General features: G+C 30.0%; 1 protein-coding gene across 1 annotated transcript; it reads right to left on the bottom strand.

Moving 5' to 3' along the window:
- Positions 1-1,815: 1,815 nt before the first annotated feature.
- Positions 1,816-19,928, bottom strand: LOC132720235 (coiled-coil domain-containing protein 146-like). Its single transcript, XM_060704327.1, has 18 exons — positions 19,785-19,928; positions 13,716-13,893; positions 13,021-13,103; positions 12,375-12,584; positions 12,026-12,083; positions 10,914-11,090; positions 10,269-10,342; positions 9,546-9,773; positions 8,723-9,005; positions 7,953-8,078; positions 7,227-7,360; positions 5,494-5,658; positions 4,301-4,525; positions 3,803-3,867; positions 3,316-3,479; positions 2,970-3,098; positions 2,317-2,454; positions 1,816-1,924 (listed from the first exon to the last, which is right to left on the bottom strand). The coding sequence occupies exons 2-18, from the start codon at positions 13,884-13,886 to the stop codon at positions 1,847-1,849; spliced, it is 2,508 nt and encodes an 835-aa protein (XP_060560310.1). The 5' UTR covers positions 13,887-13,893; positions 19,785-19,928; the 3' UTR covers positions 1,816-1,846.
- Positions 19,929-19,969: the final 41 nt, after the last annotated feature.

Genomic DNA, 19,969 nt, shown 5'->3' with positions numbered 1-19,969 from the left:
AAACATTCAAACTGTTAAGTGAAGTAAAGCATTAATTGTAGCGAAATTCGTGCAGTGTCATTAACAGTAAGGTTAGGCAAAATGTAATCTACATTTTTGGTTGTTTCATATCTGTCAAAGTTAAGGATAATTTATTTTTTTTTGTTTATTCACAATTTTTAGAAATTTTTCTAATATCACAAATAAGTGTTTTGAAAAATTTAAAAACCCTTTAATACTTTGGAAAAATTTGGGAAAGCGATCATTTTTTAAAATTTAAATTTAAAAAATTTTTTTAAAATTTAAAAATTAAAATAAAATTTTTTTATTTTTTAAATATCATTATCCTAAAATTTAAAAAAGGCCCCTTGTATGAAAGGCTTAAATCCCAGATTTATCAAAAAAATTTTCATTTTTCCATCGTAAGGAAAATGAATATTTATATTTTCACATTGTTTAACTTGTGGTAGTATATTATAATTAACTAAAACATTTTTGTATACATGTGTACACAAGAACACCAGTCTGTTGATATTTTAAGCTAAATGCATTTGCACAAGCATTAAATAGCAAACTCTCTAACAATAACCATGTTTCATATAATTAATACATTATAACACAAAGGCACCATAATTTTATACATTTTTTATTATAAATAACAATAAAAAATACATTAAAATTTCTTCAATTCTCTTTTCTGCTCACAGTATGAACAATTAAAAAAGTATTACGAGTAATTCTACATATTTATACATGTATATCCACTTAAAATATCACAGAATTTTCTCCTTTGCCTGAACATTTCATATAAATGACAACATTTTTTCCTTCATTTTTTTAATTTTCAATAGTTCATGAAAAAAATAAATATCAGAAGGAGTAATTCATGAACATATTAAATTTTCAACATTTATTTTAGTACGATTAAATATCCAATATTTCATGAATGTAGTTGAATTCAAGGGAAATAATACATGAACCTATTAAACTACACCATTAAGTACTTTCACATAAACCCAACAGTTCATGAATGTAGTAAAACTAAAACAGAATAGTTCATGAACATATTAAATTACACCATTTAGTAGTTTCAAATATCCAATAATTGATGATGTAGTAATATTCAAAAATTGGAATAGTTTTATTTGGGAAGTTTCTTAATTTCAATAAGGGGTTTAGGAACCAGGTTTTCTGATATGTCGCATATGTGGGCTGCCCAGTTCTGTGGCTTGAATGGAGGTGATTTGCCATATGGGCGGGGAATGGGCAGTTCACTATCATCATCAGGAATGTAAGCATTGGGGCGGGGCTCAGCAGTTGTAGTCACGCCTCCTGCAATCTGGTATTGCTCCTCCTCTTCTTCAATCTGAAAGAAAACAAAGCCATAATTTAATTTATTTTACATTTATTTGGAAAAGCGAATTACTTTAAATTAAATTGAATAAAGCAATTTTAAAAAAAATTACTACCAAAATACTTACTTTCCATATCATTTCTTTCAAAGTGGAATTGGGCTTTTACAAGATCCATTTTTCTGTACTTTTTTTATTTGGATTAACAAAACTGTAGAAACATTTTTTGCATAAAAATTGTGGCAAGCATTTTTCAGAGAATTTGTAGGGACTATTGTGTTTATAGAACCCAATCAAAATGTGTTACAAGTTATTCAAACATACCAATCTCTTTTCCTCATGCTTCATATTTGCTCTTCTATCCTCGTCTCGGCTGGAATTTTCAACCAATCCCCGTTTCATTTACCTCGGCTCGGGTGGCTCGCCCCTTCTCCATTCTAATATAAAACTGTTCTTAGCTTCGGATTTCTTTCTCCCTTTAAATGACTGCTGTAACCTCAGAGCATTGGCCTGGTTCATGGACACCTCAGACACCATAAAGCCATCATCTTACGTGTTGTGTTTCCTTTATTTTTGAATTGTAATTCATTCACCTAGAAAAACACAATAAGTTTTTAAAAAAACTATTAAAACATTTAACTTTTGTTATAAATGTTTTAAATGTTACAAAAATTCTTTATAAACTTTTAAAGTAATATATTAAAAAAAGACAGAATTTAAATTTAGAAGTTTTTTTGTACACTGAATATCCAAAATACAGCCATTCTTGGAACCACCACATATATTAGAATATTATGAAAAAGAATAGTTGGGAAGACTGGTGAAGTTAATTCTTTAATGCATATTGTTTATTATTTGAAGATAGGCCATAAGCTACATTGCTATACTGCCTAAGTTTTTGAATAAGTTCAAAAAGTCATGACACTTGCACTGTATTATATCAATTATAATAAGCTAGTAATTATTATAATAAGCTAGTAATTACCTTTTTGGCAAGATCTAGTGTATCATCCTTGCCTGTTTCAGCTTTGTTCCTCACTCTACCAGCCAGACGTGTCACTTGTTCAAATACCAAATCTTTCTCTAGAAGCTGTTCCTCTTTCTCAGCTAGCCGAGTTTCAAGCTAAAATGGTAAAAACCTCATTTAGTTTTTTCGTATGTTTTAACAGCAAAACATATATGGCCTTCTTTAGTTCAATTTAATCTTTATGTACTATAAGGATCTTACATCGGCTACCCGTACAGACCGGAATTTCTAGCTCGAGGGTAAATTTAAACCTGTCAACACTCAAAGAAGAATAATCGTAATACATAAACCATTACATATTCTCCAATGTCTCTTTAATAATTCTAAAATTGTGGCTTAAAAATGACAAAAGGTATAAAAATCTATTTTTAGCCTCAATGACCTTGAGACACTTGACCTAAAACAATATCAAATGTTGACGTTTCATAAAACATTCAGGCACACAGAATATGTCAGATATCAGTGCTATAAGAAATGGTGTGACAGACGACGGACAAGCGAGCTACTCTATATTCCATCAAATAATTTCTGAAGGCACAATTTGTGTAATTTTAAAACTATATATAAACCATCCATTAAAATGTCATGTAAATACAAGTACAAAGTCTTACATCTTCAATCTTCTCATGCATTTCTGCTGGTGGAAGATCTTTACCCTCAAGGTAACGAACACGTTTCTCATCGTAAGGATTCTCTAAATCTTTCTCCAACTCCAGCATACGATCCTGGCATTGTTGAAGCTGTATAGATAACAATATTCATACATGTATAACTTGCTAACTAGTCTTAAATGCATTCAATTAATGATCATGTAAAACTTTAAACTAACGATAATTTTATTTGAAGTTTGGTGAAATCCACTTTGTTACTGCTGATTATCATTACATTTCATGTACAAAATTAACACATGAAACATAAACAGACATAGATACATTGTAAATGTAATAAATAAGTTACCTGTATTTGTAAAGTGACTAGTTCTCCTTCAAGATTAACTCTGTTAGGTGTTTGAGCACGGAGAACACCAATAGAGCGTTTCTCTTCGTTCATCTGCATCTGAATAAACCGGATCTCTTCTTCCCGAGCTTGCAACTCTACGTTACCATTCCGGATCATTTGATCTACAAAAGATGATAATAAACTGATAAATCTATGAGAAAGAGCTTCAATTCTGAAAAAAAATATGTGCCATTACTTGATAATAAAAGGAAATGTTAATAGCTGCATTTTGACATTTTTCTACATTAATTATTTGCTTCAAAATACACAATTTGATTTTTAAGTTTAATTGCAGAAAAAGACATTTCAGATTCATAATTGTCTGATTTCATTTTGTAATAGTAGTATGTAACTCAAAATGTAAATTCATCTCTTCATTTAATGATTAAACAAAAAACAAAGTATGTACATTTGTATTTTAAGATGAATATACAAAAAGCTTTACCTTGAATGTTAACTTTTTCATAGAAAATGCACACCTCCTCATTTCTTTCAATCAATTTGATACCTCTGTGTAAAAATAAATACAGTAAAAGTTAAAGAAATGAAAAAGTTATGAAATATACACTATTATCTAAATCAGTGTTTGATTATATCACAATGTTCAATAATAAATTTACCTATTGCAACATGAGCAACACATTTATCAAGGGTTATTTGTGCATTTAGCTACATTTATCACCATTGTTTTGGTTCCTATAGAAACTAAATTTCAGTGGCCATTTTTTACCTTAAAAAGTTTAATGAAGAGAATTATGTGCTTCTTATTTATTTAAACGTTTATTTAGGTTCATGTCCACGATAAATTACAAATAAAATTGACTGTACATGAACAAACTGAATATGAATCTGTAGACGCTTTTTTTCTAAAACAAAAAGTTGCTCTCTCCATTGAGATATGCTACATGTGTTTTCAATTCAATCAAGAAACAGTCATACAAACCTCTCATTCCTATGTGTTATGGCTTTTTCATATCTATTTCTTAATTTTGTCATCTGTTCCTCTGCCTGATTAATCATAGTGTTTAATTTTGAAATGTCCATTTTCTGTTGTTCACGTTTTTCATGCATTTCTTCCTCAATTCTTTGTTGCTTGGCAACCTCATTCCTCAAACCATCTCTCATTACTATACTGTTCATATGTTTTAATCTCTGTTTTTGTAGATGTCTGAAATAAAGAATTATCATCAGAACAAAATGAAATGAGCAGTTTATGTTATAAAAAAGACATACATTAAAATGACAAAATACTAATGCGATCATAGGAGATGAAATTTGTAATAACATTAAAATGTAAATACTAAAATAGATATACTAACATCATAAAAGAAAATATGACATAAGAAAGTGAATGCTTCATGTTCAAAATAAATGTAGTGATATCATTATAACTAATAACATCTTCATTCAAATCCAGTGATATCAAAATAGATAATATGACAACAAAATCAATGTGCTATGACATCACAATAGGTATAGTATCATAATGATCATGTTATGACATCACAAGATGTGTAATGACATAATAATAGATGATATGACATCATACTTCATACACTATGGCATCATAATAGATGATATGACATCATAATTTGTACACCATGACATAATAATTAATGATATGACATCATAATTTATACACCATGATATCATTATAGATGATATGACATCATAATTTATATACTATAATTATGACATCATAATTCATATTCCATGACATTATAATAGATGATATGATGTCATAATTCTTATGCCATGACATCATAATACATCCACTATGACATCATAATACATCCACTATGACATCATAACAGATGATATGACACCACAATTGAATTCGTACAGTATGACATAATAATCCATAGGCTTTGACATCATAATAAGTGACATGACATTAAAATTTAAATGCTATCATAACAATGATTTGACTTCACAAAAGATGTAATGATACCATTATTAAAATGTTCACAATAGATAGCAGCATTATAATTCAAATACTATGACATCACAATCGCTGTAACAACTCTAGAATATGCACAATGATATAGCAAAAATGCATCAACATCCCTGTATCTTTGAATGACAGCAAAGTAAGTGGTGTAACATAATTATTGTTCATTCTTGCATCATACATACCTGTCTTTTTGAGTGACTGCTGTGCGTAGGATCTCGATCTCATTCTGCAAGATCTTGATCTTCTCTCTCATTTCTGCCGCTTTCTGAGTACTCGTCTGAATCAAGTTCACACACTTGTTACGTTCATTCTTTATAACATCATACAACTTGGCAAAATCTTTTAACCTGAAAATTCAAGTCAGTCATTAAAACACCTTTTCTGTAACTTGTACAGATCACTTATTTTACTTTTATAAAGAATTTTTATGGCACACTTATTGCTAAAGATTTAAGTTTATTTATGAATTGGAAACGACTTACTTAAGAAAACTCGTAATAAAATTCTAACATGCTTCACACAGTTCCCCTAACAAACAGATAAGACAATCAAGTGCATTATTACACAAGCATTAAAACGAATGCTTACACATCATATGACGTCAGATATGAGGTTAATAAACCAAATGATGTCAGGAAAATTAATTCTACAATTTTCTTTTTTATTATCATGTTAGAATGGTTTTATATTTCTGCGCATTTGAACTTGAACTGTGCATTATTCTACAACAATACACTCAAAATTGATATCTATTTCCTAAATAGACCCTTTGTTTAACAAGCAATTATCATAGTATTGCAAGCAATCCATAAGTCCCCTACCGGTTAGAACCCCCGCAACATTCTGATTTCAATTTTACCAGTAAATGAATGACATGAATGAACTTAAATCTTTTGAGTTCTAAGTTTGTCTATTTCACAGTAATGTGTTAAGTTTCCCTGCCTAGTAAGGCAATTATGTTTATACAACCTTGTCATATTATTACGATGTGGAATTTTAAAGTAAATCCTATAAGGAATGAAGAAGTTGGAGTAAAATATACCAATTTCTCAAAAAAAATCTAAATTCAAGGGGGACATAATTCTGGAAATAGTCTTGCTAGAGTATTTAACTTTCTCAAAAATGTTGAGTGATAATAAGAAACATATATATGAAGTTTGAAGTAGATACATTAGGAAATAAAGAAGTTATTTAAAAAAAAAAACATTTTTTTTCATAAAAATTCTAAGTTCAAGGGAGGTAATACTGATAATTTTTGTGCTAGAGTTGTAAACCTTGTCACATATGATGTGGTTGATGACCAGAAACTTATATTTAAAGTTTGAAGTAAACACCTTAAGAAATAAAGAACTTATAGTGAAAAAGCTGAAAAAATTAAATCAGAAATCTTGAAATCCAGGCTATTTGTTGCCATAGCAACCAGAATTTTCAACATAGGAAGAAAAGAAAAAGATGTGCATAATCTGCAGACTGCCATCTACCCATATTTTATGTTTCATAAAAATATTTTCAGTACTTTTTGAGTTATCACTGGATCCAGTTTATGTGTTAAATTTGCCATATTTTCAGACTATTTGTTGCCATAGCAACCAGAATTTTCAACATAGGAAGAAAAGAAAAAGACGTGCATAATCTCCATACTGCCATCTATCCATATATCAAGTTTCATAAAAATATTTTCAGTACTTTTTGCGTTATCGCGGGATCCAGTTTTGTGGACGGACGGACTGACGGACTGACAGACTGACGGACAGACAGACAGACAGACAGACGGACAGACGGACGGAGGGTAAACCTAAAGTCCCCTCCGGTTAAACTGGTAGGGGACTAAAAAGTAAAGTAGATTATAAGTATGTACAGTATTGTCTAACATATTAATCTATAATAATAATATCCACATTTTGAAGTAACTTACTTGACATGCATCTCCTTATGTTTTTTCTCATGATCTTGTATTTGTAATTGTTTAGTTTTTAGATCCTCAACAGCTTTGTGATATCTCATCTCAGCACGCATGAAATCTCGAGCTTTCTGTTCCCTTTCATCAGCCTTTTAAATCAATTTGTAAGCATTTTTAAATATCTTACACTTTATTCAAATGCATGCACTTGACATGTTTATATAAACAAGTTGTCACTTTAGTGTAGTAACGAGTTAAGTCTGCCTAAATTAAATAGGAGTTAACCAGTTATTGCACTAAGGTGACGAAGAATGTGAAAGAATGAAACAGAGTATTGAAAACAAAAATGATCAAGGATTATAATAATGCATGAATCTAATACTGTATAAGTGGATATATCTGTGTCTTGAAAAGTTAGCAAATCTTCCAGATTCCAGAAATTTTGCATGAGGAAATATTAGCAAATCTGCAAGGGTAGAGTTCAATGACAGGTTGAGTGATATTTGCGCTAGAGGAAATTTTAGCGATTTTTGTCAATTTGCCCAATTCACCAATATTTCTGTGTCCCTAAATTAACAACTTATACAGTAATGTCATTAATATTGCTTTTTGAAAAGTACATGTGTATAGCAACAGCAAAACAAAAATAAAGAATTAAACTAACATCATTAACAAATTTTTTTATTAAAAGAAATTTCCTATACATGTAATTAGTTTAGAAAACAGGATACAATGTTATACCTTAATAGCAGCCAGTCTAGTGAGTTCAACCACTTCAATTCTAAGATCACTTTGTTCATACAATAGATTCTGCTCCTCTGCAGCACTAGCCTCTAGTTTAACATGCTCAACAGCTGTTAGAGAATTCTGAAATATATATATATAATACATAGAATGTTTAAATCATTCTAAACTGATGAAAGCTGGTTAATGTTGTTTTTTAAATCCATTAACTCAGTCTTACCTATATAGCATTATGGAGTCTTGACAGATTTTCAGCAGTCAGCTACATAATTTTATCTTTATTTCATCTGATAATAAAATACCTAAAACTGATGGATAGTAGTACCAAATTTTAGACAACAAATTTACTGAAGTAAGGCTAAAGTAAAGTGAGTTAAAGAAATATTTTGATAATATTTTATTGCTAAAAAGGTAGAAAAAACAAACAAAATAAGCTCTAACTTGATTTCATTTTTTGTTTTTGTTTTGTTTTTCTATACATGTATATCAATCAGTGTTAAGAACAATTATCATTTTCACAAAAGTAATTCTTACAAACATCTTTCTCCTTTTTTGTCTAAATGGAAATCTTTTCAAAAACAGTTTAGATATATCTAACATATATCTATACATGTATATCAATCAGTGTTAAGAACAATTATCATTTTCACAAAAGTAATTCTTACAAACATCTTTCTCCTTTTTTGTCTAAATGGAAATCTTTTCAAAAACAGTTTAGATATATCTAACATATATCTCACATAAGCTCTAAAAAAAAAATGTCATACCTGAGTAGCCAAAGCCCGTTTGGTTTGTTCCACTTCTTTCTGTAGTTCTTCTCTTTTCTTATGAAGTGTGCCATCATCTTTGGGTAATGAATCCACCTGACCTTTTATTTTCTCATGAATTAATTTTGTATGATTTAATGTCTCTTCAGCAACCTTCATTTGAAGATCAGCTTTTTTCAAGTTTCTAATATCACGGTCTTTTTCTCTCATTTTTCTTGAATGAACGTCATGAGCATTTTTCTTTTCCAGATGAATATGGCGTAAGTTCAAGTCAAGTGTTGCCCTGCAAACATTTTAACCATAAATCAAAAGGTAAAATTTTTTAACAGCTAAAGTCATTTAGAATAAACCATTTTCAATCAAAATCTTTCAGCGTAAGCTTTCATTATCATTTTTTTCTTCATTGACTTTATTTAACTTTTTCAAAACATTTTGTGAAAGTAACAATTATTTTATCTTTATCAGCAACTATTAAATTTATCAAACGTTTACTTTTCAAAATTTTGCTAATTTTGCAATTTGAACTTTTACTTGGAATTTAGAAAGCATTGTTATAACTTGTATATAAAATCATATCATTTCTTCCATTCCACAAAGTCATTACATGTTAATGTTGCATAAAACCTTTGATTATATCCATAAATCAAAATTATTCAAATCTGACAAAAACATGTTCGTGCTAAGTCTAGAACACACATACCTTACAAAGCCTGCTTTAAAAAATAACTTCTAAAGCATTCTAATCAAATCCTGTTTGAACTTATTACTTGTAATCTACTTGTACAAGAAACATTTCTCCTAAATACTGTTCAAACTAACATACCTATCCCCCATTAACACAGCTTCTCGATCTTTTGCATATTCAAAATCTTTTTGTAGCACTTCCATTTCTCGATCCTTCTCGTTCAAATGTGATTTTTGTTTCTCAACATCATTGTCCATGTCAAATTTCTCTTCCTCCAGGTCATGCATTTTATTTTCTATGTTTTTTTTCTGAGCTATAATATCTTGGAATTCTTTATCTAAAGCTACTAACTGATTCTGAAGCTCACTGAAAAAAACAGAGAGTAACTGAACAATAATCCTTTTTTTTTTAATTTGTTAAAAAAAAGTCAAGTTATATTTTATATTGATCTAAAAATTTCAACAAATGTTTTATCAAAAAAATTCACATCAAGTAAATGAAATTTAAAAAAAAATGTTTCATACATTATTATGTCAGCTAAAACTTTAAAAGTTAGTGAAAGGATTTTAGTTTATTCACCTTAAGTTAAAATTGGCTAATTATGTCCCTTGACTAATGAAATGTAACATTTACAAATGATCAGCAAGTTACAACATTTATACTTACATTTAGGCAATATACCTATGATAATTGAAACAGTTGGGAAAACTTTGCCTTATGAATTAAGTTACAATGTTCTTTAAGCAAAAAATTCCTTAGTCAAGTCTCACCTTACTTAAATAATTACTTTATTGTGTAATGAAAGAAGAATGTGTACACATAATTTTTTTCAGGAGTGTAAAGATTTTAAGATTTTCTTACTTCTTTTTTCTTCCCAGTTTATCAGCTTCTTTTGCAATCTGGTTTGGAACAGTGTTAACTTGCACCAAATCACCCTGTCAATATATATATCTGATTTTAAAAATTACATTTTACAGCCATTTGTTTGTTTTTTTGTTGTTGTTTTTGTATAAGAATTATAAGATTATATAGTCTGTTGATCAAAGAATAATAGATAAAATTAAATGTCTGTTCAGGAATCGCCAGGGGATTTTTTCTGAAGAATTAAATAAATTTTGACAAAATACTGAATATTAGTAAATGCTTTAATAGTATGACAATCTAGATTTTTTTTACAGAATGCACTCACTCACTAAGTATCAAAATAACTAATTTAAAAAAAACTTTTATTTTCTTAAACAAAAAAGTAATACTTATAATAAAAATTTGAAAATACCAACTTTAACTTGTTAATATTTTCAAAATGTTTTAACATATCAACAAAATTTCATAGAAGCTTAAAACCAACTTTTGGCCTAATCTTTATCATTTCCTCTTTGAAATGTATGTATAAAAATAAAAGCCTCCTTACTTCTTAAGAAAATCCAATACTGCTGTTACAGATCAAAAGATATAGATCTCCAATTTACACTGTAACTGTATTATACAAGAATGGTAAATGCTTACCTTAAGATTTTCCATTTTTTCAGTGAGTTTTTCATATTCTTTACTATCCATGCTGACTTGCCTATTAGATGTATCTAAATCTTCTTTCAATGTTTTAACCTCTAGCTGTCTCTGAACAATTTCTTTCTTCATATCATCACACGCTTGTTGTAACTCTTTGATTTTCTTCTCAATTTCCTGAAAAACCAAACAGTATCTCACTCAAATTGTTGCTGAATTTATACAATACATCTGTCTTCTTTGAATTACAATGAGGAATACTATTTAATAAGGCCCCCACGTTTAAAAGGATTCGTTACGATTTTCATTCGTAAACGTTTACGACATTGCTTACCGTTTAATCGAAATGACCATATTATCTTACAAATATCTTGATCATAATTGCCTGTCATCATGGATTTTATCAATTCTAATTGGTTTATTCCAAAGTAAAAAACAGAAAATGGGTGTTTACAACCTTCCACACAGCATTGCTTTGCAATAATCGCTCGTGACATAATACATGTTTTGTAAATTTGATTTTTCTTTATCTTTCAAAAGAGAGAAATGGGGATTCAATGCAGAAAATGTGTGCTGACATAATCGTGATGACCCTTGAACATTATTTATTTGTTTGTTTTGTACATGTGTTAAAAATAGAAAGTAAGTCATCATCTGGCGACTCAAATACATGATGAAGTATAGAACATAGAAGTACCACAGTATCGTTTCGGTTCTTACCAATCGTGTAAACGTTTACAAAAAATTGTAAACGTGGGAGCCTTACTATTTAATGGTATATAATTATTTTGACGAAACCTTACAACAAAAACAAAAACAATGCAATAGTTTTCAAGATAGCAACTCCCACGTAAAAACTTAACCAAAATGTGTCGGCCATCCTGACATTGATGCTGACACCTCGGTGAGCACAATCACTCAAGTTAAGTCAATAATCAAGCTAAAAATAAATATTTTTATTTCACAATACATTATCAAATAATTTTACTTAAAGACACATTTGCACAGACAGAATTCCTGAAAAGCATACAGATGTGTTGTCAAATCTGATTACTATATTTTGTCACATATCAAATGCAAATTTACTTTGAGCCAATGATTAAATGTCTTACCCCAGCTTTTGGCATTCTAGAGTACTCTCTGTCCATCAATTTCTTCTCCTCTGTAGAGCTATAATATATCAAAATTATAATATTTTTAAAACAAATCAAAAGGACAAGACAACAATGAAGAATTACAAATACATGTGATTGTGAGAGAAAAATCAGAAATGGATGGTAACAAATAAATGTTAACAAACAGATAATAACACAAAGAAAATAAGAAATGGATGATAACAAATAAAAGATAACCAATGGTTGATAACAGAGAGTCAATTAAAGCTCCAAAAAAGTATAAACTGAATTTTACTCAGTACATAAAATGTAATTATTTTTTAAGAAAGAAAGAAAACAAGCTTACATTTCTATTTGATATTCTAGCTGGTACTGCCTTTCTTGCGCTTGTTTCAAGTCATTGTTATACTTTAACAGTTGCTGCCTCATCTTTGAAACCTCTGTGTTTGAACCATCGGGAAAATTGTCTGCTTTCTCTAACTCTAAACGTTGACGATCAAGTTCAGCAGAGCATTCTTTTGCCTGAGACAGCAAACGAGTCTCACTCTCCCTGGTACTGAAAAAATAACGCATCGAAATCAGTATTATACATTAAACAATAATTCTTTGAAAATCGTACCACATTCAGTTGAAAGATAAATTCAATATCAAGATTGCTAGAATTTAATTCATTTCTTTGTTTATATAAAGAAGAAATTTAAAAATGTAATTTTGAAATGGGTTTAACAGATGATAATTTTCATATCTTATAGTCAATCTCTGGGGTCTGGGTAAACATTTTTTCAAATTAAGGTAACAAAACATTTAATGCAATTTTTCTGTAAAGATGGTTAAAATAAAACATGTTACATATAAACAGCTGTTTGTTTATGGAAAAACTACTTTACAATTTGTACATTGTAGATTATCTGCTAAAAAGCAAGTTCAGAAACAGTAAAAGTGTACCAGTGTTTAATTCATGACTTGACAAATTAATTTAGTCAGTTACTTACTTTTTAAGTATTTCATGTAACTCTGTGTACTTTGCTTTCAAATGGGCAACTTTGGTACCAGTTAGCTTTCCTTCATGAAATAACTGAAAATATTCAAGTACATTGTTTGTATGTTATAAACATTCTTTTCCAAAAACAACTCACTTGATACATGGTAAGTTACGTGTCCTTTCTAATGTAATAATCATTTTGAACCAATCTGGCCATTTAAAAAATAGTATTATCCCGAGCTAATTATCAATTTTCATTAATAGTGCCGAGTGAACACATTTATATTCACACAAGTTTGTTTCAAGTTCGCCACTTCAACATTTCAATTAATAAACAAGTCATACAGAATTATTATTGAAAGAACATTACCATTACAGTCAAACATGATTAAGGTCATATACAGAATACATCTTAATAAAAGCAAAATCCAATCTTTCCTTAAAGTTTTTTAACAAACACAACTTTGTATATTTTCTCTCAAGACTAAAATTTACAAACGCATCTGACTTTTCTTCATTATAAATTGTTCTTTTTTTGCCAATGTTGATTTTCAAACTTAGTTTACCCTTTATGTTTGTAAAGAGCTTGAAGATAATGTTCTTTGTTACATATGTATACTGTCTTGTTAACATCAATTTTCTTATATCTTAGACAAGTGCATGCATCTAGTATAGATTATTTATAAGCAAAGCAGTATTTATTACCTCATCCAAGCACTGGAACGCTGGACTTGCTGACACTTCTACCTGACTCTCTTCTTGGTGTATGACTTTTGGGGGCAATGCTGAAATGGGCGCAGCATACTCCATGTTGTCAGGGGAGCTGTCTTCCTCCGCTTCCCGCATGTCTGCTCCATCAGCCCCACTATCACTCATTTTGGACCTGCAAGTGATAAAAAATATGATTTTATCGGACAACTCTGAATGGTGTAAAAGATATGAAGTTAAGAACAGAGAGTAATAGTATATTTTGAGAGCATTTATTAACTTTATCAAAATGCAAAATTCAAATAAATAAAACATTTCAGTAAATAATATAGCATGCAGTAATCCATCAGATGAAATTTAGTCATTTTTTTTATAAAAAAATAACAGACATCTTTTGTACACATATTTAGCCAGATGAAGACTTAAAGAGTTACCAAAACATGTAAATTAGACTCACACAGATACATGACACAGTATAAGCATAACTTACAGTTGATTAAACCATCTTTTAATCTCAGGAGTTATATCATTTTTCTGACTTCGGAACATAAAATCTAGTATTTTCTGATCAAATTCTGACATTATTTCCATATTTTCTTGAAGAAAAGCAAGTTTCATTTTCCTTTTGGGCTTTTGTTTATTATCCATAATGCTGATAATTATAAACTGTGAACTGTTTTTTGTTTGTTTGGTTTTTTTTTGATGTTCTTTTTTTCAAATTTAAAAGAATCAGATTTCTTTAATCTGCTTTAAAACAAAATTCCCATCCACATGTTGGTAGGTAAATCTGTTTACTGCGGATCTTGTCTAATAGTAAAATAGGACTTCTTACATAACTACTTTCAATTAAAATTGATTAGGTCATGCAGCTTAATTAAATATTCAAATGTAATTAAATGCGTCTTTGTTTTTTCTCTCATTTCCACTCTTGCGTAAGGAAGTTCATGGAAAACAAAATAAAACTACAAATCGGACCAAAGTTTTTGTAATGCAATCAATAAGTACAAATATACATCCAATTTACAGGTTCTTGTTAAGTTCTCATACTGTCTTGAAATGTTTGAATAGAGCGATGATAATGCAAAAAAGAAATTGTAAAATGAAAAATAAAAGGTAAATCAGACAGATTTTTTATGCATATGGATGTACATGTACATCATGCGTGATTAGTTTTAAATCTTTGTATGAGACCAAATAATATCCAGTAATAAATTAAAACATGCAGCATTTCTCCTAATCTTGAATCTCAATATACTACACAAAGGTACAGGTAGCTTTGTACTTCAAAAGTACAAAAATTTGAGCCACCTTGTAATTTCAAGTATTGCGAATGACTATGAAAAAGACTCCATTAAACAGTGCTAAAAGCTTGTGTGCAAATTTTCAGACCAATCTCTCACCCTGTTTTTCCACAATAATCATTTATATTGTGCAAAATCAGCCACAAATGAAATGGGCTAAGAATTGCACTATTGATATACTATAAGTATGTATTTCTATATTATCCTTGAAAGATTTTGATATCATTTTAAGGTGACAAACAGACACTTTCCGTGGTACTCACATAAATGTCATTTAAACCAAGTTATTTTAGTAATAATTGTTATTTATTTAATCTTTGTGCATTAAATGTCGTTGATCATCATAAAAAGTAACATATTTGAAAAAAATGCCTTTGTAAATGATTGATTTTGAATAAAAATCCTAAAATTTTAAATCGTCATATCAAAGTCATTTTTTATTTTTTTGTCATCAAACTTTTGGAAAATAACCATACTTATATTATCTGGGGAACCGTGTCTCAATTTTTTTCTATCTTTTCTCAAAAAAATATTACGTAACGTCAAACATTTTATGCGACTTTTTTCACCATACATATTACGTAATTAAAGATAATTAAGTCGCTGATTGAGCAAACAAAAATCCCTGATACGGTTCCCTCCGTAAATGAATTTCCTTTCATATGCTTTAAACCTCATGTTAATTGCTTGATTATTAAAAAAGTTATGCCGATTCAAAGTTAGTCCGACCCGCATCAAACGAAGTGTCATAAATCGGCTGTTCTCTCTCAGACCCCTACGTTTCACGCTAAATAATTGCATAATACACAAATATCGCACCAGAGAGGGTCACAAGTTGCGGTAACATACTCTAACAACATTTTATGACCCAGTGACATCCGACCAATTAAAAAGCTGCTGATTAATATCAGTTTATAGCCGAAATTTCTTCAATTCTTAACGTGATTTACTGTCCGTCTGGTATCTGTCGCACATGTCTAGTGACTATCGGCAAAAATTTGAGGCACTCAGTGGGGGGAAATGGAACGCAGGGTATTCAATTGTTTCCTTTTTGAAGTTTATTATTGTCATCATCAGCATTATTATTGTATTATACCAGTGTCACTCTGCCTGTGTATTCGTGTATGAAATTCCGTTAAAATATAAAATAAAATAACAAAAAACTGAGCTTCTGACAGTCTTTTAAAGTCCATGGTAGATGTACAAATAAGAACGGGATATTATATATTTTTTCCACCAAACTGATAATGCTTCACATATTTTAATAGAAATAAAGGGTATTAATCGATCATTATGATCTGGCCTTCTTGACTTCTATTATCATGAATATCATCTATGCACGGCATAGAGATCCAGTTTCTACCGGGATAGCCAATAAATTTCATATTTTGTCCCAGATTTATAAGTACTGTGTCCGATTTACTGGCGAACAATTTATTTTCACTGAGAATATATTTTAGTATCTTTTTTTTATTCATAGAGAAGTAATCATCCATAGACAATCTAAAATGGTTTAGAAATTTGTCAGGGACACTTTACCACAAGTCATATAGGCGTTCACATACAAAATGTTGTCTGTTTTTGTTGTTGTTTTACTTGACATTGTTAGAAAACGAGGTTGAATGTAAAGTAAGCCCTTGAATCCGTACAAAAATCTATCAACTCAATGTAATATCTATCAGATTAACGGGACAGACAAATTATTTTCACACATTATGGATATTTTAGCAACTACATTTTTAATCAACCCCGTGGTCGTGCGATTTGCCGCTATGCTTAATTATTTATGTTTCATACATTATGTTACGTACATTGGCCGACAATTTCTTAATTTATAAAAAAGGCTAATTGTTGAGATATTCATAAAAGATGTACGGTAAATGTACGATACATGTATTACGAGAAGTATGGACCAGTATGGACCTGTAATTCACGGATATATGGAACTACCGATTTCCCTCATTGATGCCTCAACAGGGGGCGGAGCGTTATCGATAATCGACAGGTTACGCGAATAGCAGATACAAATAGTATAGGTACCGTTTTAAAACGTTTAAAAACACATTTTTCGGACTAACTGCTTCCAAAATTAAATCACGAATGTGTTCAGAAAAGGTTGATAAATCTACTTAGCAAAAAATCTCATTTTAGGTATTTTCAGTGATAATTGACTCCGTTGTCACCTTAAGTGTTTCACTATGTAAAAGATTTTATGTTTTGAGGCTTTAAAGTTTGACCTCAGTGGAGCTCCTTTAATTAAATAGGATTTTATCTTTCTTAAAAAGATAAGTGAAATTTCAAGTTAAAGTTGGCTTTTTAGTGCAATTTAGCACCCAGTGAAAAAGATATGGCCCCATGGTTAAATATTGATAAGATAACAGGTTCTGTGCAGTATGTTTTATGAAAAATTATGTAGAAAAAAATAGAAATAAAAGAACCTTCATTTAAAGTGACATTATACTTACTTTTCATGTCAAAACAGAGCTGAATTGACTATATATTTCAAAAGACTTTTTAAAAAAAATAATTTTATAATGGTGATTGACCAATAGTTGATCTTGGAAAATGTTAAGGAAAAAATATAAAACTGTCTTGAATATACATTGTAAAAAGACTTCCTCACTTTTTGAAAAAAAAAATTGAATGCTACACAGGTGAATTCTGATGGGTTTTTTTACAGAAATTTCAATGGCCAACATTAATTATACATCAGTCATGCAAAGTAAATTACAAAATTTAAAGGAATTATTTCAAAATGTAAATATTTTTGTCTTTCACCAGTCACTTATTAAATACTATCAGATGGACATAATGTCACTTTCAAGAATTTACAAACGAAAATGACAAGATTTACTTTTCTGAATATCATAATAAATACATGTAACAATCAAAAATGTTGGTCAGTGTAGGCAATCGTTGATTCAATCGCAACTTTTGAACTCTGTCAAACAATCTTCTGATAAGGTGTTCCAATTGTTATCAATTTGCTTTTCTATATAAACGACAATCTAAATGGCTAATGAAAATTACAAACTCACATCATGAACAGATACAAGGCTTGCAACCACAATGCAACAATTGTTTGGGACATAATATTTAAAAAAAATAGATTTGGTGGTATCATCTATTGCCCTAAATTCAAGCAACACCATTTCTGTTTATATCACAAAATCTTGTCAGATGTTCGTTAAGAAAGAAAACAATTGGATATTTAAAACATCAAAGATAATTTAGTGTATTTGCCAAATTTCTTCAACATAGATTATAAGAAAAAATATCAAACTATTACTGTAAAAATGCTTAGGGTAACAAATCCTGGCCACCTTATAATGGATAATCATACATTTTTATTTGCAACTTATACAGGTTATAACAAGTAATGCTGGCAGAAGTTCCGCAGATTAAATGTAACAGTTATGCTTTTTTAGCAATCATGTAAACATTTTTTTTTAAAAATGTACATATGTGTGCCTAAATCTGATGTTAAAGTCGAGTTAGCAGTTGACTTTACACACATCAACATGTATTATCCACAGATAAATCATAACATAAAATATTGTCCAACACAATTTACTAAAGAAATACCGGTCATTTATTGACTAAACTTTACATCTGCAAGGATTTTCACCACATGGCATGAATCATTAAAGAGTTCAATTTTGATTTAATTTTAAAAACATTTAAAAAATTAAAATAAACAAGGCTATATCATCATTATGAACGCAAGATGAATAAAGACAGTTTCCAGATACTATTATGATTAAAGGTGCTAAAGGATTAAACGTCTTTTATGCCGGCTCGCCACGGCGAGCCGGTATTACGTTAGGATTTTACTTAGAAACAACCTAAAACTCCGAATCCATCCAAACATTTAATCTAAGCTTGGCTTCCAGCTTTCTACAAAATTTATCTGTCTGGGCTGGAATCCAAAATAATTAAGCCAATCAAATTTGATCTTACATAGCGTCAAAAAACCTTCAATTTTCACGCCATTTTTAAAAAGGAACAAGTATTGCTTTGAGCGCAAAGATGATAATATATTTGTTTTCATGAATTCTTTTCAATAAATCATATTTACACTGACTTTTGATTTAGCGATTTCACCTGTTTTCTCTGTAGTAAGTTAAATAATTAACAATTAATTGGTTAATTAACATAAGTGTACATCTGGTTCTGTGCATATTTTCTTTTTCTTTTTTTCCGGTAATTTTATCCTGTCCGGTATTTTGTGTATGTATTTACTGGGATATACTATTCTCCGGTCCGGTCGCTTCCGGTCTCTCCCGGTCTATTTTGACCGGGATTTACGAGACTTGAGAACTTGTACAAATCAAATAATCATGCCACATGAATCTAAATTCGCCCACACCCAAGAGAGTTCTTCAGTAATATATTCCTGTATAGGACTTGTGTCTGTCACTCATTCCAATACTAAATAACATATTACAACTTAACTTTGTATAAAGAGACATCTTTATGAATTCTACCTATCTAACATTTTTGGTCAAGGTCAACAGGCCATATAGTAAATGTGCATAGACATAGGGACTTCATTCTATCTGTTTACATGCATCTTCATATATACTCATATTCCCCTTTGTTAAACTGAGAGAACTGGCTTCCGTAACTTTATATGTCACTTTTATTTTGATGTTCGCTGAAGTCTCTTCAGGTACAGAACTGTCATTTTTACATTTTAACACACCCCTGGAATAAAATTACGAAGCGAGTCGCTACTAGCTTTTTTAAAAGCTAACCTTGTTACCCTTTCGTGTAAGATTCCAATTATAACGACGTTTTCATTACCGTCATGAATTTTTCATTATTTTACGCCATGACAGTAAACACGGAAACTGTTGCTATGGTGTGTGCGCATGCCCGAAGCTCAATCGCGATTGTCGTTAAAACAATTTTCGCTTTAATATTCCACTTTTGTGTAATCCAACATCA

Source organism: Ruditapes philippinarum, unplaced genomic scaffold (genome assembly GCF_026571515.1).
Source record: "Ruditapes philippinarum isolate M1 unplaced genomic scaffold, ASM2657151v2 ctg5168_1_1_1_1, whole genome shotgun sequence".
Lineage (NCBI taxonomy): Eukaryota > Metazoa > Mollusca > Bivalvia > Venerida > Veneridae > Ruditapes > Ruditapes philippinarum.
Note: the sequence above shows the minus strand (reverse complement) of the source record. Positions and strands in the feature narration are given on the sequence as shown.

Coding starts and splice junctions, on each gene's coding strand:
- LOC132720235 (XM_060704327.1), bottom strand. CDS start 13,886: ATGAGTGATAGTGGGGCTGATGGAGCAGACATGCGGGAAGCGGAGGAA. Junction 4,526..5,493: donor GCAGTCACTCAAAAAGACAG/GTATGTATGATG, acceptor TCTTTATTTCAG/ACATCTACAAAAACAGAGAT. Junction 2,455..2,969: donor TGCATGAGAAGATTGAAGAT/GTAAGACTTTGT, acceptor TTACCATTTTAG/CTTGAAACTCGGCTAGCTGA.